This window comes from Cebus imitator, unplaced genomic scaffold (assembly GCF_001604975.1).
Source record: "Cebus imitator isolate Cc_AM_T3 unplaced genomic scaffold, Cebus_imitator-1.0 Scaffold180, whole genome shotgun sequence".
In the NCBI taxonomy this organism is placed as follows: domain Eukaryota; kingdom Metazoa; phylum Chordata; class Mammalia; order Primates; family Cebidae; genus Cebus; species Cebus imitator.
The window spans coordinates 3,112,856-3,127,578 of NW_016107495.1; the positions used below are offsets into that span (position 1 = coordinate 3,112,856).

General features: G+C 43.5%; 1 protein-coding gene across 1 annotated transcript in view; it reads right to left on the reverse strand.

Annotated features, from left to right (window-relative positions):
- Positions 1-14,723, reverse strand: part of ALK (ALK receptor tyrosine kinase) — a 755,264-nt gene that overhangs the window by 208,449 nt on the left and 532,092 nt on the right. Inside the window, exon 5 of the mRNA XM_017545664.2 lies at positions 4,353-4,480. Coding sequence (XP_017401153.1) covers positions 4,353-4,480 — 128 coding nt within the window. The remainder of the gene's footprint in view (positions 1-4,352; positions 4,481-14,723) is intronic.

The window sequence follows — 14,723 nt, forward strand, 5'->3', positions numbered from 1 at the left end:
GTTCTGCTGCCCAGGCAGGAGCGCAGTGGCATACTCTCAGCTCACTACAACCTCTGCCTCCCAGGTTCAAGCGATTTTTCTGCCTCAGCTTCCTGAGTAATCTGGGATTACAGGTACATGCCACCATGCCTGGCTATTTTTTTTTGTATTTTTAGTAGAGATGGGGTTTCACCATGTTGGCCAGGGTACTCTCGAACTCCTGACCTCAGGTGATCTGCCAACCTTGGCCTCCCAAAGTGCTGGGCTTATAGGCATGAGCCACCGTACCCAGCACACTGATCCTTTTCAAATATCTTTCAAGAAGCTAGTCTTGCCCATTCTGATGTATGTTTTTCTGTAGGCACCTCTGAACCTGAGGGGTCCCGGTGAGTGTCCTGTGTGATCCCATTGCTCTGGATTGTCTGCCCAAGAAAGGTTTTTGTGAATGGGCTAAGGGTTCCTTGGTAGCCCAGGCATGGGTGTCTCTGGGGGCTGATGTCCCTCTTGTCTGTGCTCAGTGTGCAGACTGCTCTTTCACTGGTCTTTCAGGGAAAAACCTATTCTAAGCCATTCACAGCTACTTTCTTTTGGAAATAATAGGGTAATAGCCCAAAGCCATAAAAGGAGGTGCAGCATTTATCAATTGATTGATTAACCAATCAGTCAACATGTATTTGTGCGGTGTTTTCTATGTGTTTAGCACAATGCTGGCTGCTCCCTGGAGAAACAAAAGAAATATAAGACAAGGTCTTGAACACCAAGTTAGGATCCCAAAATGATTAAATGGGAAATGATTATAAAACAGCTACTAAATTTAGATGTAGAGAAGAAGGTCTTCCAAGGAGAATTTCTGTAGCTGCAAATGACATTTCCTGGCCCCAGGAAATGAGTGAGGTGGTCCAGTCTAGGCCCCTTATTCTATTATTTTCTGATGTGGGAGGCAATAAGAAATTACCTATGTCACCTGCAAGTGCCACCAGGAAAGGAATAATATTGAGGAGATTTATCTGGCAACATGTGAAAGATGGAATAGCATTAGGGAGACCAGTTGGCTGCTGCCAAAGTTGAAGTCTGCATATATGAAGAATAAGACACATAGCTGAGAAATGAAGTCAGAAGGGTATATTCAAAAGGCAGAAACAGTAGGATTGGATTAGTCTGTTCTCATGTTGCTATAAATACCTGAGACTGGGTTTATATAAAGAACATAGGTGTAATTGGCTCATGGTTCCACAGGCTGTACAGGAAGCATGGCTGAGGAGGCCTCAGGAAACTTATAATCATGGCAGAAGGCAAAAGGGAAGCAGGCCTATCCTACATGGCTGGAGCAGGAGGAAGGGGGCAACGAAGAAGATGCTGCACACTTTTAAACATCCAGATCTCGTGAGAACTCACTCACTATCATGAGAATAGCAAGGGGGAACTCCTCCCCCATGATCCAATTACATTCCACTAGACCCCTCCTCCAACACTGAGGATTACAATCCAACACGAAATTAGGTGGGGAGGGGAGGACACAAATCTAAACCATATCAAGTATCTAGACAGCGACAGGCAGAATACAGGCAAAAGCAAGTCTAGAAGTGAAGGTTCTGGACATTTGGGTATAGCGGTAAGAGGAGCAGGAAGAATCAAAGGTGGTTCTAAGGTTTTCGGTAAATAAATGCAACCTCAGCCTCTTCTACAAAGGCAGTAGAGTGTAGTGGACAGAAACACTGGCTTTGTCATCAGATCAACTTGGGACGGAGTTTGACTCTACCTTTCACTAATGGAATAACCTTGGCAAGTTTTGAAGCTTCCGTGAGCTTCGGTTTTCCCATCCGTAAAATGAGGATACTAGTCCCTGCTTTACAGCATTATTGTAAAGCTTGCATGTGGCGACCCACATAAAGGCATTGACACTTGCCTTTGCACATGGCGAGTGCCCTGGCCGTGTTAGCTTTTTGCTATTAGTTCATATCAACTGAGAAGAGGTGAGCACCTACCTAGTGTCACACACTGTATTAAGTGTAAGGATGTGGAGAGGATCTAGGAATGGTCTGCATCCTGATGACACCCACAGAGAGATATTATCTCCTCTGCAGGGAGAATTGTCCCATGTCTCCCTCGAGGCTTCTCCTGTTGAACTAAAATGGCACCTCTCTGCAGTAGGCCCAGGAAGAGCTGTGGAGTTACACAGTTTTGTTTCCCCTTGTGCTCTGTCTGTGCCTCATTGTGAAGGGACCAAGTTCTTATCAGAAAAACAGACCGGGCATCCTATCTACAGTCCTGGCTAGTTTTGTCACCAGCCCTGTTCACCTCCTTCAAAGATACCACTTTTAGCCTTTTATCCCCTCTCCTTCTGGCTTAACCAAAGCAATGGCCCCAGAAAACATAAACATTTGTCTACATTGAATAGGCATTGAGTATGCCTTTAAAGTAACCTCTTCCCTTTAAATATGAGTATAATTTTAGGATGATTCTTATGTCTACAACATCTCTATGCCTACTGATATGCACCTGAATTTGTCTGCTATGGGAAGCAAATTTGGAAGTTCTAAGCAAACACTGAGATCACCTTGTTCTTCACTATTGTCTACTTTACACATCCATACCAATCTCTCCACATCCCTTGGTGGCCACAGGTGGTCTGATCCAGAGAAGAAATGCAGAGAACATTTGCCTCCTCATGAAGACCATCTGTACTTGGACCTAGAGCCACTGAAAGAAGGAAGCTGGACCATGAGAACTTCCCTAGGTATCTGGGCCCAGCCACTTTCTCTAGGGAATCAGAGGCAGCCTCATCTTCTCCTTCCTCTAAGACAGAGCCCTGACAGTGGAAATTTTCTGGCTCATTAGAGAGAGTTTAGGGAGGTCAACTCTATTGGCCTCATAAAGGCAGAAAGGCAGACAAGGTCTGCTTGTTTGCTTTTCTATCTTTAGAAGAAGCAAGGTCCCTGGAGCAGACTCACTGTGAATGCAACACAGGCTACGGGGGACGAATGTTTTTAGGTGAAAGGGAATTGCAGGGTAAGGGAGAAATCATCTATAGGTTGAGATCCTTGATTTTAACATGAAAAGAATTTTTTTCAGATCAAGAAATTTTTTGCAGGAGTATTTGTGCTGGGCCTGATATCTGGGATTTTGTAGTTTCTTAGTCCCTTTTCCTAGTAATGATCAAATGAGAACATTCTGGGAATTGATACCTTCTCCCTGTCACATTCTTGTTAACCGGTTCCATTTCAACAGATGGCCTCTTTTGTATGGTACATAGATCCTTGACATCTGTGAGGACTGATGATGTCCAGAGACATTCACAAATCTTCAAGTTCACGAGTGCGGAAACATTTGTACAAGCTTCTGGCTTGCTCCCAAACCACACGTTTCTCATTCATTGCCTCATAACATAGGTTAGCCACCTTTTCAACTTGAACTGTGGTTCAATCCATCACATTACAGTGATTTTTCTTTTTCCTCACACATAAACCAGTTTTGATTAGGCAACGAAAACAAAACACACTATAAATGTTACTGCAAGACCAGCAATAAATGAAGAGCTGCAGGGGCAAAAGAAGCTGGGTTGGGGGATGGGGGTCAGTAGGTCTTCCTCCCTAAGAAAATCCCTTTCACACACCACTTCCGAGAGGCACAAAGTTCAAATCCAGGCCTGTAGATGGGACAGATGACCATGGGATATGGACCTCATAGGTATTCATGAATAGTTTAAATTGAGAATTTAGGTCTGGGAGTGCCTCAGCCTTCCTCTGGGTCCACACTTTATTCTTGGGTCCCTGATCCTTTCCCTCCTCCCACCCTCCACTCTCCACCCTCCAGTAGGCCCCCGTGTCTGTTGTTCCTTTCTATGTGTCTACGTGTTCTAAAGGTAGATGCAATTTTATACTAGCTCTTTGAAAATTGATTATCTGGGATATGGATCACTTGGTATTATTCAGAACCAGCCCCTAAAACACTCTAGACTTTTCTTTTTCCTTTTTTTTTGAGATGGAGTCTTGCTCTATTGCACCCGCTGAAGTGCAGTGGTGTGATCTCGGATCACTGCAACCTCCACCTCTGTGTCAAGTGATTCTCCTGCCTCAGCCTCCTGAGTAGCTGGGATTACAGGCATGTGCCACCATGCCTGGCTAATTTTCATATTTTTAGCAGAGACAGGGTTTTGCCCTGTTGGCCAGGCTGGTCTCGAACTCCTGACCTCAAATGATTCACCCGCCTCAGTCTCCCAAAGTGCTGGGATTACAGGTGTGAGCCACCATACCCAGTCCACTCTACACTTTTTTTTGTAAGTGTGTACATTCCCGGCTAAACATGGTTGCAGCTTATTGACACATCTAACACAATAGGTATCAAGTAGAGTGGAGAAAGCCAGATTCAGATACCTTCACTGCAGTTCTTCAGGGCAAAGAAGTCCACTGCAGACAAGCTGCGGTTTCCACTGGAGATATATTCCAGGGCCACTCGAAACGGGCTGTCTGGGCGCCCAATTCTTCCCTGGAGCACTGTCCAACTGGTGCCATCGGAAAGCAGAGGAGAAAAGCACAGAGAAACTGTGATGAGAATTAGGCCTAACATGCAGACAGGGTTATGCCCTTGCAGGGACTTTGGGGCTCACATTCTTCATGGGCACCAAGAGATGGGACTGTAAGTGGTGCTGAGGACAGTGACTCTGACAGCAACATGCAAATACCTATTTTCTTTTTGTCCAGCAAACTTAGAGATCCAATTCGCAAACCCGCTCTTGCCAAGGGGATTTCTTTTGTCATATTCTGTTTAAGGCAAATGCAGCTCTTTGGACTATTTCAGTAGCTAGTATTACAAGAAAGAATTTACATACTTGAGAAAACCTGCCAGCAGAGTCAAGGAAATGTCTTCAAAACATTTATCAGTCTATTCATAATTATCTCTAGAAAGAATGATGGGTTTTCAGAATTTTATCTGATAGAAAGTCTTGGAACCCTCAGGTTTGTTCTATAGTTACTTAAGAGGGAAGCTAGCAAGAGCTATTTATTTACTGCAGGAAAATTAAAGTGCACCGAAGCATGTATTTTGGGGTAAAAGGCACCTAAGATTGACGTGGACTTTGTAAAAAGTGCAAACAGAAAAAGATGGAAGTGGGCGAAATGGTGAGCTCTGCATCCACCTATAATCAAGGATACTGACACTGTCAGAGAATAGAGAATAAATTAAATGAACGTTTTTACACCTTGCTCATGCTATTAACCTCTTGAAATAGCCTCCTGTCACTGATTGGACATTCACATTTAGTTTCCAATGTTGATTCATAAATGTCTCTCTCTCTCTCTGTGTGTGTGTGTGTGTGTGTGTGTGTGTGTGTGAGAGAGAGAGTGTGTGTGTGTGTGCATGTGTGTGTGTGTATGTGTTTATTTATTTGCTTATTTTGAGTGGTTTGTGTGAAAAATAAAAATTACCTAGATTATTTCATATTTTCTTCCCTTAAAAACAATTTTATTGAGGTATCATTGACGTATAATAAATTACATGTACAAAAAGTGTATGACTTGATGCATTCAAGCATACAAATGGATAGGTTTGCACTTACATGTACAACTATGAAATCATCACAATATTTTACATTTTTTACCACTAGGTTGGGCTTTGATGTGGCAGTGCAAGTAGTAAAGGATTAAGGGAAAAATCAGCTTTCCATTAGAAAATTTTTAAAAACATTTCTACCCCCTAAATATAAAGTGATGCTCACTGTAAAAAACAAAAAGCATTGAAAATCCAACAACACAGAAAGGCTGAGAAAGGAAAGAAAAATCCACCTAGAATACCACTGTCCAGCAGTAACCATAGTCACCGCCCAAGTCAACAACATGTCAGTTTTTTTTTTGTTGTTTTTTTTTTTGTCTTGAGACAGGGTCTTGCTCTGTTGTCCAGGCTGGAGTGCAGTGGGTGATCACAGCTCACTGCAGCCTTGACCTCCTCAGGTTTAGCCTCCTGAAGTGCTGGGACTACAGGTGCAAGCCACCACACCTGGCTAATTTTTGTATTTTTTTGTAGAGACAGGTCTCACTGTTACCCAGGCTGATCTCCAGTTCCTGGGTTCAAGCCATCCATCTGCCTCAGCCTCCCAAAGTGCTGAGATTCTAGGTGTGAGCCACTGCATCTGGCCCTACCTGTCCAATGTAATCCATTTTAATTTACATGAATAAGAACGTAGTACATATACTCTGTGGTTGCACTTGCTCACTTGATGGCATGACACAAGACAATAGAGATTACATTATCATTTTAATGCTTGCATTTTTAATGATTTGTACATGGCTTCTGATTTTTTCTTTATCATGATCATGCTGAAGCCAATCTGTGCACTTATCCAAATATGGCCTAAGGACAAATTCCTAGAATTAGAGTCAAAGTACACACACACTTAGGCATACTGTCAATCCTCCCACAGTCAATCAGAGGGGCCATTTCCGCAAACCAGTGTTTGCTAACACCAGTTCCCACAAAATCTTTCCTGCCTTTGCTAATTTTTGGCGATGAAGGCATCGCCTGCAACAATCCACTATCTCTTTCAATGTAGTGCTCCTGGATGGTAGTTTTGAGTCTCTGGTCTCTGGCATGCAGTGGGTGTCTGCCGATGAAGGAGGCAGTCATCTTCCCTATCTCTGCTCTCTGTAGTTAATTCAGATCACTGGAGCCAATTCTTCAGCCATTTAATAAAAGTGTATTGAGTTTCCCCACAATAGATGCTGTAGAAGGGATTATTGCTGCTGTAAAGTTTGTTCTCTGTTACTGTACCCAGCAGGATTTCCATCCACAATAAAACTGGTGCAATTGAAGGAAAAGGAAGACTTTCGGTTTAAATGAGGGACTGTCAAAGAAAGCAATATTTGAAAAGAATATTTAAAGAAGGGTTCTTAAGGAAACAAACAAAAAGACAAAAAGAGCGGAATTTGTCTTGTTCTTCTGAAAAATAAAGGGCCTATTTTTGAGGAAAGATGGTGGTGAAAGGCAAGAGTATTCATATTGTGCCAAAATCATAGCTCTCTGCTCTGAGGAATGATGGATTTTAATTCCAGGTATACAGTGGCCCTTGACAATGATTTCCATTTCTATATTGGCACTAGCCCTCTGGATGAATGTGTCAAGAGCTTTAGGAATTAGTTTCTGAGTTACCGATGCAATACTTTTGTCTGAAATTCTCTGGCCTCCCATAGTTTACTGCTGCAACTTTAATAACTTTCAGAGAAGTTGCCAAACACGTATTTTATATCCAGGGAAGTTGGGAGTAGAAAAGGGCAAGCTTATACCTAGGGTCAGATTTGTTTAAGAGACAGCCAAAAACCCAGTGAAAAACAATCTAAACTCTCTTCTTGGTCTGCCTCCATTTTCTTTGCTTATACCTGAGCGGTCATGGAATTAGCTTATTAGGGTCCTGCTTTCATTCCTTTGGCTGATGGCAACTCTACTTAGGCCTGCAGAGGGGAAGGTTGCGTTCTGACCTAGAGCCTCCTGGAAACAAATGTGCAGCTGGTTCCACGTGCTGGGGATTTGTGACTGTCTTATCACTGGTGCTTCCATCAATCAATTTGACAGTGTGGGGTGTCCATCTGGACTTTAGGAAGCCAGAGGACTGTATGGACAGCTTGTCACAATCCATTATCTTCCCCGTGTCTCTCTGGAGCTCTCCAGTTCCAGTTCTGGCTCTGCCCCTCATTTGCCTGATGACTTTGAATAAGGCATTTTTCTCCAAATGCCTGAAATTTTGGATATTTTCTGATCAACTATATTTGGCCTCCAGCTTTGCATGAATTTTTTGAGAAAAACACTGACCACCCATTTTTGCAGAGTGCCTATAGCATAATGAGTATGTTAGTGTCCATCAAAAAAGGCAGGAGGGTTGGTTTGTGAATATCAAGGTCCATTTCTGATCTACAGACTAGAAGTAATATGTAGAAAGGCCACTGAACTGGGAACTCAGTTCTGGACTCTGGCTGTGGATTTGCATGGGCTTCGGCAAGTCCCTGCACCTCTTTGGGTTTTAGTTTCCTTGTTAGCAAAATGCAGGCATTGAATTAAAAGTTCCCTAAGGGCCCTTATTGATCTGATATCTGTACTTCTGTAGCAGATTGCAGGAATCCTAGTAACAAAACATTTTACCAAAGTCCTGAAAGATGGAATTGACAAATAACATCCCACAGAGGTAGGAGAAGAATGATTAATCACACAATTGCAGATTTATTTCTGCAAAGAGACTGAGTTTCATCCTCCTTGGAGAAGTGGAGACTTGCTCAAGGTCACACATTGAGTTACCTGCAGACTTAAGGTTAAAATAAAGCATATTATTGTGCCAAGACTGCAAGAACAAGAGACAATGCAATCTACAGACCAGTCTGTACAATCAATTGCATTTATTTCCCTAAAGTCGCAGAGATAGAGAAGAATATGTCTACTTAGCATTGCTGGAGGGATCATCAATTTGGGTTTTGAGGATAGACACACCAGCCAGATAGTGAAACACACTGTCGGAAAAATCTACAAAAAAATCATAAGAAGTTCTGACATGGAAATAAAAAGAATTTCTAAGGCTCCCACGGCTCCCTACCAGCGTAACTCTCTATGTTTAAAGAAAACTGTCTGGCACATCTGATACAAGGCAAGCTGCTGATGAGATTGAAATGTTGGCAGCTGTGACTCAAGAGGGCAAAGGCACCAAGTTATTTTAAGCCCAGAATGAAGGGACACTTTATGACAGCACGTGAGGACCATGAATGGCAGCTGACAAGACAGGGAACATGTCATACTTTGCTTCTGCGCAATATCCCAATGGGCATCATGTTGACATAGGGCTGGCTCACATAAGTGAACCCTCAAACCTACAGGTTTTTCAAAGGAATGCTGTTCTGAGATGGTTTTAGCTGCTGCCGTGTAGAGAGGCAAGGCCTAGACTCAGCTCTCAGCTCTACCATCTGCTAGCTATGACCTTTGGCAAATGATTTAACTCCTCTGAGCTACAGTTTCCCTATTTTTAAGATGAAGGTCTTAATGCCTAACTTAAGAATTTTTGAGGAGGATGTATGGAAAGGAACAGTCCTTAGCACATAGTAGGAGCTTGTATGTGGACTATTCCTATGGAAAATCACTGCTTTCTTCATGGAATGACACCGGTCCTTGAAAATATCTGCATCTCAATTCATTTGTGAGAGTCATAGGAGAAAGGAATATAGTAAAAGGGTGAGAAAGGTATTTGCAATTCATAAATAGCAGCTGTCACAGAAAAAGGAAGTTAAATGTATCTTTATATGTTAAATACAGCCCCAAGAAGTTACCTTAGAACATCCCTACAAGATGTATTAGGATTTGACTATGATAGCAGATCACCCTTCCTCTCAGAATCCTCCAAAGGCCTCCATCTCAGAGTAAGAGCTTCTTCTTTACATTTGCATCTTCCTGTAGGACATGAAAAGATTCTTTGTGCCTAGTTCTCGGTTATGTTTGTTGAGCCACGTTCCATTTCTCAGATATTTACTGGTGCATTGCTGCACACTAGATAAAGTTGTGGATGCTCTAGGGATGCTAAGGGTTTAGGATTTAGCTTTGTCTCAAGGAGCTTACAGACTGGTGAGAAAGAATAAACATATGTACCAAGATTTACAGTGAATGGAAGCATAGAAGAGGCAAGTGAGAAGTGTAGGCACCATGCTATCGCATGGTCAAAGTGATGTCTCAGAATGGGCGGTCAGGGCAGGAGTACCCTGAGGATGGGCTGTGAAGAGGGGTCAGGGATGAGGAGAGGGGCAATGCAGGAAGAGACCGGCATGAACACCCGAGCAGAGGCCACACAGACAGCGTGTGTTTGGAAAACGGGTGATCCAGTCTTGCGGGAGCCAATGTTTTTCACCAGCCTCTACAGGAAGGATGACTTCTGTGTCTCACCTTCCCACCTCCTTAATGCCAGAATGGTGGATCATTCTTACATGTCTCCAATGCCTTATACATCGTAGACACTCAAAAAATATTTGTTGACTGAGAGGAAAAATGAACATATTTCTGGTAAATCAGACAAGTTTCTGACACTCTTGGTCAAAATTTATATCGCAGCGCAGCTGAGTTAGTCTAAATGTTCATGTCAACCCATTAACACTAGCTGTCATCTATTCACATGATAATGATGCCTTGCCCGTTAGGAGAAACACAGAGACTGAGGAACTTTGGGGGTTACAATATTACCACATAGCTCCTCACATAACTCTTGCTCCCCGATTTGCTAGAGCGAATCAGAAGGAACTAGATAATTATATAATTGAGACCTCGAGGATACCTGGGTTCTCAACCAGGAGAGTTACCCTTTGTTGCACATATGTTCTCTCCAATGCAGGTCAGGTTTGGACCAAGACAATACGAAGATTACCTACAGCAGCAATGCCAACAATAATAACAACATTAATAATATGATCAGCAACAATGAAAACTTTAAATTAAAGACCTACTATATGCACTGCTTAGAGCTGAGTTTTCAAAGCAGTTTGGTGTGCCTCCATAATCTTTAGCACACCATTTTATTCTGCCATTTAAGCTCCCCGAGGTTAGAAACTATTTTCCTGAGGCTTTGTTTCTATTTCTGGCTCTGTGTGTGTGTGTTTTGAGACCAAGTCTTGATGGGGTACAGTGGCATGATCTTGGCTCACCGAAACCTCCATTTCCTGGGTTCTGGGGATTCTCCTGCCTCAGCCTCCCAAGTAGCTGGGATTATAGGCACCTGCCACTACACCTGGCTAATTTTTGTATTTTTAGTAGAGACGGGGTTTCACCATGTTGCCCAGGCTGGTCTCCAACCCCTGCCCTCAGGTAATCCACCCACCTCAGCCTCCCAAAGTGCTGGGATTACAGATGTGAGTCACTGAGCCTGGCCTTTACCACTGTTATTCCCAGCAGCCAGACCCACACCTAGCATGCAGAAGGCAGTCAGCAAAGGTGTGGAGAGTGAATGAATATATATGTGGAGACCTGAAGCTACAAGATGTGGCCATCCTTGTGTCCTATACTGGGCATGAGTGCCAAGTCATTCAGGTGGTGACTGACCTCCTAGCTGGGACGGCCAATCTCGCGGGTGAGATAGAGAATGACAAAAGCCGCATAAATTAGATAACCGGCCAAGTCCCTGCCACACAGAACACAGTCACGTGATGATGAGGATTATCAAGCGTCACCCCGTCAAGGCTCAGGCCGCACTGCTGGCATTCCTCCACATGCGTCTCTGCTAAGAATCTCTTTTGACAAGTGGCTGGACAAGGTGTGAAGGTGTGAAGATTTGTTAGAAACAAAGAACCAGGCCTGTGGGAGTTTGTCTGGATCAATACAGAAAGAAAGGAAAAAAAAAACCAATTGAACCTCTCTCTCTAATCTTATCCTACAGGAAAAAAAAAAAACAAAAACAAACGCATAACTTTCAAGTTTTCCTTAAAATATAATTTGTAATTCTGCAGCAAATATAAACCATTCAGCACAATTTTTTATTGTTTCCATTAAATCATCCTGCATTTAAAGCATTTTTATGGGAAGATATTGTGGGGAGGAGAATGCTAGATCAATGTAAATTTTAGTGTGAAGTCCTTTGTTGCTTATTAATTTTCTGTAGTAATAATTACACATGGCGTGTGGCACATGGAGTCTTTTTTCCAAGTAGCCCTGGCTTTGTTATTAACTTGCCCTTCATAGTTCCCCACAAGGTAGATGAATGTGCTCTGAAGAGGATCAGCTGTGATAGGAAGAGGTTTCAGGGTGAGTGGGGACCTGGCTCCTAATGGTCCATGGTGGAGAACAGCCGCTCTGAAGCTGAGGGGGCTCCAGGCTTTGCAGGAGGGGCCAAAGCAGGGATGGGTTCCCTGGGGCCCCAGGTCTGCTTGTTGAGACCTTAGCATTGTCAGCTGTAAAGCACTTTTCATTTCATCAGAGATGTTACGAGGGTGACAGGGATTTGGAAGGCGGGCTAGCCTTCCCAAGCAGAGGCAGAGAAGATGTTCCAAACTGCACTTCCCTATTTTTAGATGTTTTGGAACAAAGAAAACATAAATGGTTCTGGGTTCCTTTTCTGAGTCTTTTTTTTTTTTGAGATTGAGTCTCTGTCACCCAGGCTGGAGTGCAGAATACAGTGGCGTGATCTCAGCTCACTGCAACCTCTGCCTCCACGCTCAAGCAATTCTCCTGCCTCAGCCTCCCAAGTATTGGGGATTACAGGCATGCACCACCATGCCTGGCTAATTTTTCTATTTTCAGTTGAGATGGGGTTTCCCCATGTTAGCCAGGTTGGTCTTGAATTCCTGACCTCAGCTGATCCACCCACCTCGGCCTCCCAAAGTGCTAGGATTACAGGCGTGAGCCACCTCGCTCAGCCTCCTAACCTCCTTTCAACTCCTTCTAACTTCCCCTTGTTTCTCTCCTCCCTCCCTTCCTCTCTCCCTCCTTTCTTCCTTCTATGCCTTCCTCCCTTTTCCTTTTCTTCTTTTAAGAGAAATATAATGATTAAGCAGCCTGACTTTTATTGGCTGTGTGACCTCAGGTCCCTGGACCTCCCCCTCTCATCATTTGAGTTCCATATCCACTGTACTATAATTGCAATTCTGCATTTTAGTGGCTGTGTGACCTTAGGCCAGCTACCTAACTTAACCTCTCTGTACCTGAATTTTGTAATTAAGCAGTGGGAGTAATAACTGATTCATAAAGGGGTGTTGTGAAGATCACATGGGTTGAGACGTGGGCGTGCAGTTAGCACTCAATAAGCCTCAGTGGATGCTGTTATTATTATTGTGCTAGTGTTTCTTTTCTCTCCTAAATCCAGTGTGGTCAATGATTTTATAAGAAGGTGAAATAAGAGACTGACTGTGTGGTGGGATTTAGTGGTTTTGGAAAAGAGCCTCCCACTCCAGACATAAAGGTTTTCAGAACTCCTTCCATTAAATATGAAAATCTTATTTAATTTTTATAACAAATGCATGAAACAGATCATCATCCCCATTTTATATGAGAGAAAATTGAGGCTCAGAGAGCTTACACCGCTGGTTCATATAGCAAGTACTGGGAGGTAATGTGAACCCAAGACTATCTTCAATACTCTGGCACTTCCTACTGTGACACACATAGGTTTACACGTGTGCCAAATGTACATAACTCAGTTTTTTTTTTTTTTTTTTTTGGAGACAGACTCTTGCTCTGTCACCCAGGCTGGAGTGTAGTGGTGCAATCTTGGCTCACTGCAACCTCTGCCTCCCGGGTTAAAGCAATTCTCCCACCTCAGCCTCCTGAGCAGCTGGGATTACAGGTATCTGCCACCACGTCAGCTATTTTTTTTTTTTTTTTTTGTATTTCAGTAGATACAGGGTTTCACCATGTTGCCCTGGTGATCTGCCCAGGCTGGTCTTGAAATCCTGACCTTGTGATCTGCCTGCCTCAGCCTCCCAAAATGTTGGGATTACAGGTGTGAGCCACTACACCCGGCAGTAACTCATTTTTTAGAAGAGCTTTTGGTGGGTCAGAGGTGAGTCGTGTTTGAAGAACAGTACACCAGCAAAGGGTGCATCCTGGAGACATTTTGTCCCCTTTCAGTGTTGCCTCAGGCTGCCCTATTCGTTTTCTACTCAATCTCTGCATCCTCAGAATCTGGATTGTAATATGCGGGCTGGCTCAGGGGCTGATGTCCACCCCGGCCCTGGCTAAGCATTTTTTCTTTATTCCGTATATCAGGCCAGAAAGTAGGAGACTAAAAGTCTACCTCTATAGACCTAGCCTCTGAATCATTGCAACCAGGGTGGGGAGGAGTAGGCTGATCATAGCTACAGCTGTAAGAAAAACATGGTAGTAGAAGTGTTCTTAACTGGCCTCTGTGTGAAGAATTTGCTTGCTGGATTAGCACAAGCCATACATTTTACATGCCGTGAAGTACTCTGTGCTCTCTGAATGTTCAAGGTTGCTGAGTGGTCAAGGTCACTGAATGTTCAATGTTACTGAAGGTTACTGTGTTTAAGATCACTGAATATTCAAGGTTACTGAGTATGTAAGGTTACTGAGTGTTCAAGGTCACTGAGTGTTCAAGGTCACTGAATGCTCAAAGTTACTGAGTGTTCAAGGTTACTGAACATGTAAGGTTACTGAATGTTCAAGGTCACTGAGTGTTCAAGGTCATTGAATGCTCAAGGTTACTTGAATGTTCAAGGTCACTGAATGTTTAAGGTCACTGAATGCCCAAGGTTACTGAGTGTTCAAGGTTACTGAGCATTCAAGGTTATTCTTTAGTAGCCCTAGGCCCCCTACTCCCATCATTTGAGTTCCACACCCACTGAGAATCAGTTAGGCTTATTCTATCAGGCTCAGAAAACAATACCCAAAAGTATGGCCCTTTGGCATGCTAAGTTCTTTGAAATGAAGGACATTGGAAGGGCCTCAGAAGCAAGTTCTCTCTGACTTTCTCCTTCCCTCCTGTCTCTTTCCCCTCTTTCTTCCCCTCTTTCTTCCTTGGAGGAGTTGTAGAAGCCAGAATTCCTCTTCCCTAAGACCATAGAAACTAGAAGCCTTCTCCCCTGGAGCAAGCCATAAAACTAGAATGGTTATTTTCTCCCTTTTGCCTCGAAGACCTTCATTCCACAGGGGTCCTGCTCCACACCCGGGAGGAAGACATGCTGGACAGGGAGGCCAAGGACAAAAGACATTGGGTCTGTCTTGTCTTGTCCTTCCTTCCTTCCCTCCCTCCCTCCCTCCCTCCTTCCTTCCATCCTTCCTTCCTTCCT